This window comes from Sapajus apella, unplaced genomic scaffold (assembly GCF_009761245.1).
Source record: "Sapajus apella isolate SASKATOON/1434 unplaced genomic scaffold, GSC_monkey_1.0 scaffold47, whole genome shotgun sequence".
In the NCBI taxonomy this organism is placed as follows: Eukaryota; Metazoa; Chordata; class Mammalia; order Primates; family Cebidae; genus Sapajus; species Sapajus apella.
In genome coordinates this window covers 585,936-595,188 of record NW_022436987.1, presented here as the reverse complement: position 1 = coordinate 595,188, position 9,253 = coordinate 585,936, and the positions used below count along the sequence as shown (strand labels likewise).

At 35.7% G+C, this 9,253-nt stretch overlaps 1 protein-coding gene across 1 annotated transcript; it reads left to right on the top strand.

Annotated features, from left to right (window-relative positions):
• The first annotated feature begins 357 nt into the window (after window positions 1-357).
• On the top strand, window positions 358-1,735 carry LOC116525301 (olfactory receptor 51I2-like). Its single transcript, XM_032241100.1, has one exon. The coding sequence runs from the start codon at window positions 358-360 to the stop codon at window positions 1,309-1,311; it is 954 nt and encodes a 317-aa protein (XP_032096991.1). The 3' UTR covers window positions 1,312-1,735.
• The last annotated feature ends 7,518 nt before the right edge of the window (window positions 1,736-9,253 follow it).

Genomic DNA, 9,253 nt, shown 5'->3' with positions numbered 1-9,253 from the left:
ATTATCAAGACAGAAAATATGTTCTGAGAATAAAATTTTTCTAGGAATTTGGATAAAAGAGAAAATTATATACTTAATTTTCATTTTCACCAGATTGACAATTGAGTGTTCTTGGCCAATATATTCCCACTAGCTCTTACATTTTGCCAGCAGTTATCCATTGACTAAACACTAGATAGTTATTCTGATGGAATTGAAACTTTTAAATGATTAATTCCTTGATGTAAATTGCCTAGAGTAAATGCTGCCCCAGAAGTGTTAGACATATTAGCTGTAATTACCTTAAACTTATGATGTTATTTATCCAAATAGAAAAATTTGGAAGCTGATCTGGGCTGCATTTCAAGAAATTTGCATATGGAACCTATAAACAGTAGCTGGTTTCAGCCACATATTCTCCTTCTAGCAGGCATCCCTGGACTGGAGTCTGTACAAGTATGGATCTCTATCCCGCTGTGTGTCATGTACCTCACTGCCATCCTAGGAAACTGCATCATCCTCCTTGTCATCAAAACCACCTCCAGCCTTCATGAGCCTCAGTACATCTTTCTGTCCATGTTGGCAGCTACAGATTTGGGTCTGTCTATGTCAACTCTACCTACAGTACTCAATGTCTTCCTCCTGAATCACAGGGAGATTGAGTTCCACTTTTGTCTGACACAGATGTTCTTCATCCACATCTTCTCCTGCATGGAATCAGCCATCCTCCTGGCCATGGCCTTTGACCGGTTTGTAGCTATTCTCAACCCACTGCACTACACCATGGTTTTAACGCCTGCTAAGATTACTCAGATGGGGCTTACAGCTGTGGTTAGGGGCGTGATGTTGATAGTACCCTTGCCAATCCTCCTCAAGCGACTGCCCTTCTGCAAAGATGTCATTCTATCCCACTGTTACTGCTACCACCCTGATGTGATGAAGCTGGCCTGTGGCCCTGTCAGAGTCAACATGATCTATGGATTGTTCCTTGTCATCTGCCCCTTTGGAATTGACTCAGTGTTCATTTTCATTTCATACATCTTGATTTTGAAAACAGTGCTGGGTATTGCCTCAAAAAGTGGTCAGCTCAAGACACTTAATACCTGCGTTTCCCACATCTTCACTGTCTTCATTTTCTATGTGCCGCTCATTGTGCTGGCCCTAATTCATAGGTTTGGTAAATTCACATCTCCTCTTCTCCATGTCACCATGGCCAATCTCTTCCTTTTCTTGACTCCTGTCCTTAATCCTTTGGTTTATAGCCTGAAAACCAGACAGATAAGGTCAGCAGTGCATAAGATATTCAATGGCAGGAGAAATTTGCTCAAGTAGTAAAGTACAGCCCTACTGAAAAAGATACCCTGTCTCTTTCTTCCACTTTCATCTGTCTGCTTCTCTCTGGGGAATATGTCATCACTTCAAGAGATGGTCTTATGAGAATGAGATATTTTCTTCTTATCTGCCAAGAAGATGATAATATACTTAGCTGTTTTCTAAGAAGTAAATCTCCAAATATGGCACTTCATCACACTGTGAAGAGAGAGTAGGTATATGTGGAAATTGGTGTGGAATATATGCATTTTTCTTTTATTGTTTAAAGAAAACATGGAATATATAAATTGAAATACTGCGGAAACAAGATAGTTAACAGTAGTTTTCTGGAAAACAACAATGAAACTAGAATATACCAACAGAAAGGAAATAAGTTTCCTACATTTTTGTACCCCAAACTTCAGCATGATGAAATATACCAATATAAAAAAAAAACTGTACCCATACCTACTGCATCTAAAATAAAAGTTGAAATTAAAAAAAAAAAAAAACAACTAATAAAACTCATATTGTTTTTTCAAAGAATCATCCACTAACACAAGGGACACATCTAAAAATTAGGAAAGGCATACAGGATTGTTTTAGTGTTCACTAGACATTAGAAATTCAAAGCTGATTATTCCATAAAATTTGGTAATTTCATTGAAAGTTGATCTATCATATGATGTATGAATGAATAAACAAAAGTTTCAGCCAGAAAATGGAATGAAGTACTGATGTGCTACAACACAGATGATCTTGAAGAACATTATGCTAAGTGAAAGAATCCAGACACAAAAGGCCACCTATTACATAATTAAATTTATGGGGCACACTTAAAATAAGTAAATCTATAGAGACAGAAAGTTGACTGGTAGTTGCCAGGTGCTGGGTGGAGACAGGAATGATAAGCAGCTCCTTAAAGAGTATGAGGTTTTATTTTGAAGTCATAAATATATTCTGTGACTAGATAAAAGTGGTAGCTTGTAAAACACTGCAAATGCATTTCATTCCACAGAATTATTCATCTTAAGATTATTAGTTTTACATTATATGAATTTTTTCCTCAATAAAAAAGTTGTGAAATGTACCATATTAAATAAGATTAAGAAAAATGACAACAAAATGGAATGTTTGATACTAGAATGAATCATGATGGGGGGCAAAAAGCTCTTAAAGAATCTTATTGGTACCTTGACAAAATGAAAATACAAATGGGAAATTAGATTTAAACATTTTGTACTTATGTAAGAGGATGTCTTTATTCTTAGAAAGAAACACACTGAACTGTTTAAGAGTAAATGTCATGATGTATGCAACCTCCACTCACATGGCTAAGAAAAAATTTGTGTGTTGAAGGGAGAGTAGGAAGATATAGAGAGAAAGAAGTCATAAGAGACAGCACTCTAGTGCATGAATACAAATGTTAAAGGCAGTGAAATAAAATTTTAACAATAGATTAATTATGGTAAAGGCAATATGGCAACCTTTACTAGATAAAAGTGGTTGCTTGTAAAACACTGTGAATATATTGGATTCCACAGAATTATTCCTTAAGGTCATTAATTTACAAGAATAAGAATAGTATGTATTCAAGAATACTATTGCATTCTTATTCTTGTAAATTTTCTGTAAGTTTTAAATTATTTCCAAAGAAATCCTAAAGAAAATCCATGTGTCCATGGTCCAGCTTTAAAATACAGCATCATAAATACAGTTGAAACACCCTCCATATACCTACTCCGCCCAGAGAAAGCACCAATGTGAATTTGTGTTTGTTACCCCCAAACGTATCTTTATACTTTGGTTGCATATTTATATATACCTAAGCACTGTATCTGCATAAATAACTCTCTAAATATGTTGAGTGAAGATAGAAGGTAAACAAATAAGGTCAGCATTGATATAACAAGGATTATATAGTATGATACCATTTACATAATGTTTAAAACCATGCAAAATATTCAGGTCCAGGTGTCTCTCCTGGGACACCATATCTACAATTACTTGGCACAAGCCAGGCCAGGTCTTCTTCGTTTGAAAGTATACATTGTAAAGTACAGATCTGTTTTGCTGATTGATGAGAGAGGAATTATGTCTAGTGGATGTTTGGATAGATAACCTGAGTGCACATTCAGAAGAGACGTAATAGAACCTGTTCATGTATGGAGAGGGAGAAAGTGGACATGTGAAAAGGAAGGTCTTTGTATTTATATAAGAAAATTGCAGAGACAATAATCCTGATTGAGTCAACAGTTCCACAAGCAATACGTCTTGATTTTTCTCTCTTTCCTTAATGTACATTCCACAATAGTAGGAATGTTCTTCTCCTGTTCATACATTTATTTCTAGTGTTTGCATAAGAGCCTGGCACATAAAGCATGGAAATAAATACGTATTGCCTGATTTTAAAAAGTTTCATTATGCCCACCAAACCACTAGTCATTTTTCCTTCCTTTTTTACATCTTCTTCATTTTCATAACTTCTTAGAGGCTCACTGATACGTTTCACATTTGCTAGAATCTAGAGCTATAAAAATAATCCAGCAAATTTCTTTGGGTTTTAATCGTGTCTACTTAGGGAGGTAGGAAAGTCAATGGTGATATAGACCATATATCATGATAGAGGTAAGATCAGAGTCCTATGGAACTCCTTACTTTTAAAGTCTTTTTTAGTCATCTATTTTCATACATTCTATACAATAGGCTTTAAAAGTTAAGAAAAGTTGACTGCAGGGACTGAGATGAGAAAATGAGTAAAATATGAGAAGAGAAACGAGTAAAAGTCACAACAAATATCAATAAGTCAGACAAAAGTGGATTGGGTACATGAAGTAAAGTTGGCAGCATGCACTAAGACATGGGACAAAAACAGAGGGTGGAGGAATTGCAAGCAATAGAACGTAACAACAGCAGATACTCTTGAGGGAGGTCGAGGAAAGACAATGGCAAGGAGTGGAGATCAGAACTTTAATCAAGGTTTTACACTTAATTAACAGATCAACATTAATTTTTATATTTTATTTGTTAAAATTAATTTTCAGCCAATTTTATATTTCTCAGGGCACCAAAATGCTCTGCATGGAATAGATGAATGCCCACCATCATACTACTACTCACAATAACCAGGGTCACCCTGAACATCTGCTGGGAAATCATTTCACATACATTTAAAAAAAATTCAGCAATCTGCTTTTATTAGAGTTTTTATTTTTAAATCCCCTTAAATAAAGAGTATTTTAGTTTGCTATTTTCTCTATATGTTTCATGAATCTCTTCCTACTTTTCTCTTTCTCTATGTCACACATATGCAGCATGTATGCATGTTCACATGCACACACAAACACACATACCCCCAACATTAAAGATGTGGGTTGGGGAAAACAAAGTGGTTTTTCCAGTTCTCACACAGTCACTCAATACAGAACAGAACACTCTGACACCAGATATCTAAGGGCTTTTTTCAACACAACTAGCAATTCTGTAGTGGACACTAGCTGCATGTTCCCTAATTCAATTCAATTCTGACACTATCCACTTGGAGATAGTATAAAGTCTTAAAGGTTTAAGGGTTCAGTCCCATAAGATTATCACCATTTAGGGGTCATAGGACTAACAAATAAGTTACAGTCATTGAAACCGTGATTAAAATTTTAGATGTAACAAAAGGTTTAACTCCACTAATCGCGTTCTTAAAAGATAATCAAGAATTTTCTCAGACAAGGATGAAAAGCCCATAACAGGTATAGAGAGCAGCAAGTACAAAAAGTGTCTGCCCTAACATGCGTCGTTCAGAGAACGGAAGGTTGTTCAGTAAAACTGGAGTCTGGAAGAAATGGTGGACTGCTCAGACATGGACCTTGCATATCAAATAAGTTAGGATAAATTTATCAAATTGAACGAGGATTCTACTGCAAATATTCAAAATAAAGATTCAATGTGGGCCAGGCAGAGTGGCTTACACCTGTAATCTCAGCACTTTGGAAGGCCGAGGTGGGAGGATCACTTGAGCCCAGGAGTTCCAGACCAGCCTGGACAACAAAGTGAGAGCCTGTCTCAACAAAAACTTAAAAATTAGCTGGACATGGTAGCACACATCTGTTGTCCCCACTATCTGGGAAGTTGAGGTGGGAGTATAACTTGATCCCAAGAGTCATGAGGTTGCAGTGAATCGTGTTCAAATCACTGCACTCCAGCCTGGGTGGCACAGTGAGAGTCTGCCTCAAAAATAAAAAATAATAATAAATGCTTCGGCCAGGCACAGTGGCTCATGCCTATAATCCCAGCACTTTGGGAGAACAAGGTGGGTGGATCAGGAGGTCAAGAGATCGAGAGATCATGAGGTCCGGAGTTCAAGACCAGGCTGGCCCACATGGTGAAACCCCGTCTTTACCGAAAAACACAAAAATTAGCTGGACGTGGTGGCTCGTGCCTGTAATCCCAGCTACTTGGGAGGCTGAGGTAGGAGAGTTGCCTGAACCTGGACTAGGAGGCGGAGGTAGCAGTGAGCTGAGATGGCACCACTGCACTCCAGCCTGGGCTACAGAGCGAGACTCCATCTCAAAAAAAAAAAAAAAAAATTATTCTGGAGAACAGATGGTAAATCTCATGCTTTTTTTTTTTTTTTTTTCATCTTTTTCAGGTTCATTTCTGAAGTATAACTTAAATACAGTGAGCTTTACTCGTTTTAGGTGCACAGTTATAAGATTTTTAACAAATAGTTGTACATACTTTCACAAAAACACTGCTACAGACAATGTCTGGAGCCCACACCACAGTTGCTTCTCAGTTCTGGCTATGGGGGTCCCTCCCTTGATATAAATCAGGTTGGCAATCCCCAGCCTGAGACTCTTTAATCCACTGATTGCTCTCCATGCTGACTGGTGGGTTCCTGCACAGCCCACAGTAAGTCAGGATCAAGCTGGCTTCCTTTATTGGCACTCTGTTCTGGGAGTGCACGCAGGACACTTCCCAGTGCCATTCCTTTCTATAGTCTCTCACCTCCCCAAGTCAGATCCAGGTTTTGGGAGGGTCAGAGAGATCGCCTGTGGCCTGGATTGTCTAGCTCCCCAGAGGAAATGTGTATGGCAGAGACACTCCCTTCCCCTCTCATGCACTAGGGATTTGTTCATGGTTCTCCACTGAACCCTGACACATGGGCTGCTTCCCATCTTCTTTTAAGCAGTATCCAAAGATTTGTTTCACGTTTTTGTTAAACTCCAGTGTTCCTCCTTGGATACAAGTTCACAGTGTGAATCTGTACACACTATTTCACTATTTCCAAGTGGGTGAGGTGTGCTGGCAAAAAGTGTCTATTTGGCCATCTTGAGGAGAAAAAAGCTTCCTAATTTCTTCTTAAAGCATCAGTTTATTTCATAGATTTTGTGATCATTATTCTTATTTATTTATAATTTTAATTTTTAAATTTCAACTTTTATTTTAGATACAGGGGGTACCGGTTCAGATTTGTTACATGGGAATATTGCATGATGCTGAGGTTTAAAGTATGGATCCTGCCATCTGAGTAGTAACAATAGGTAGTTTTTAAAATCCACTTTCCCTCCCTTTACCCTCTAGTAGTCCACAGTGTCCATTGTTTTCATATTTATGTCCATATATGCTCAATGTTTAGCTCCCACTTATAAGTGAAAACATGCAGTATTTGGTTTTCTTTTCCAACATTAATTTGCTGAGAATTATGGTCTCCAGTTTTATCCATGTTGTTTTAATTATTAAATTTTCCTCAAAGTATAAGTTAGCTATATATTTTCATACTGTGTTTTCTTATTACTTACTCATTTCATTTTAATCTAATTGAAAATATTTTCTAATTTTTCTCATGACTATTTGCTCAATGAGGTTTTTCAGAAACGTATAACTGATAAAATTCTGTGGGAATTTGTAGCTCTCTCTGTCATCTATTTTAAATTAATTTTTATATCTTCTGAGAACAAGCTTTATACTATTTCAAATTTGTAAATTCACAAATATTTTTATGATCAAAAAAAGGTCTGTCTTTGTGACTATTGAAAGTGTACTTGAAAAAAATGTTTTTTTCTGACATTGTGAGCATAAGTGTTATTTAGATCAAGTTTGCTAATAGTGTGGTTCGTGTTTTCTATATTTTCACTGATTGTGTAATTGTTGTTTTGGTTATAGAAAGAGGACTAATTAAGAGTCTGAACTACGATTGGGCATTTGGCTAATTCTTGTTTCAGATCTTTTCGCCTTTGTGTCTCAGGTTTAAATGCTCTGTTATAAGTGACTACACACTTAGGATTTTTTTTGTTGTTCAAGTTATCTCTTTATGGTTGTGTAATTACATTTATTGGAAAATTTCTTCTACTGAAGCTAATTTGTCTGATACTAATTTAGGTATTTCATCTTTTTTTTGTTAATTTTTTGCATGGCAACATTCATTCAACCTTTTATTATAATTCACGAATATTTTTATATTTAAAGTGGATTTCTTATACATAGTATCAAGTTTGTTCTTGTTTACACACTTAATACAGAAACCTCTATATTTTAATTGCCGTGTTTAGACTTTTTATCTCGAACTCCTGACCTCAAGTGATCCACCCACCTTGGCCTCCCAAAGTGCTGGGATTACAGGCGTGAGCCGCCATGCCCGGCCTCTAGACTTTTTATCTAATGTAATTCTTATTTTGATTGGATTAAAAGTTACTATGTCATTAATTAATTTCTGTGAGTTTAGTTTTTTCCTCTTTAGTTTCCACCTTAAGGTTTAAATAGCTGTTTATTTTACTGTATTTTGTTTATTCTCTTTGCTTATTATTTTTACCTTTAAAAAAACTTATTTTAGTGTTTAGTCCTAGAGATTAAAATATCAATCCTTAATTAATTAAAATTTACCTTATATATGTATTAAAGCAAGCTTTCTTCCCCCTACCACACTTCTATGAGACTGTCAGTGATTTGGGCCTGGGATATATTTATGTCTCTTCCTAAATATTAGAATACTTTTAAAAAATATATTATTCTCTTTTCCAATTTTCAATATTTCTTCTCTTCCACATCAAGGACAACAGTGTTTCTTGGCAGTTTCTTAGCACCTTAAGATTTCCTTCATGGGGAATACAGGAGGCAATTATCCATTGTAAGCTGTGTGATGTTCCAGAAGCAGCTTTTGTTTCTTTTTTATTTTATTTTTATGACGGTGTAGTATTCCATGGTGTATATGTACTAAATTTTCGTTATCTATTCCTCCGTTTATGGACAGATGGATTGATTCCATGTCTTTGGTATTATGAAGAGGGCTGCATGAAGAGACGAGTACATGTGTCTTTTTGATAGAACAATTTATTTTCTTTTGGGAATATACCTAGTAACGGGAATGCCAGGTCTAACGGTAGTTTTATTTTAAATTCTTTGAGAAATCCCCAAACTGCTTTCCACAGTGGCAGAAACCAATTGACATTCCTACCAATAATGTGTAAGCATTTCGTTTTCTCTGTAGTCCTACCAGCATCTGTTTGCACTCTTCCTTATGAAATTATATTTATATACTCACAAACATTATCAATGACAACGAAGAGGAAGAAAAACAGAAATATTCTCATTATTAAGACCCATTTTCACCAAAGGAAAGTTTTCTAGTCAAACTGAATATGAAAGTATTACTTTTAAAAAGTATTTCTACTTTTAAAAAGAATTATATGTGATTAAATAATACATTACATATAATTCATCATTTGAGAGACCAGTGAAAAGAAATTGGAGTTTGGACCCAAAGTGAGATTTATTTCACAATGGATATAGTTATTGAAACTCCTAAGCAGAGGACTTAATATTTATTATGGGTCTTGAACCACTGTGGGAAAACAAATATAAAGTAGATTCACACTTTATTATTTGCACTAAGGGAGAACACTACTTTGACATAGTCTTGAGAATTTTTTTTTTTTTTTTTTTTTTTTTTTTTTTTTTGGGTGTGTTTTTT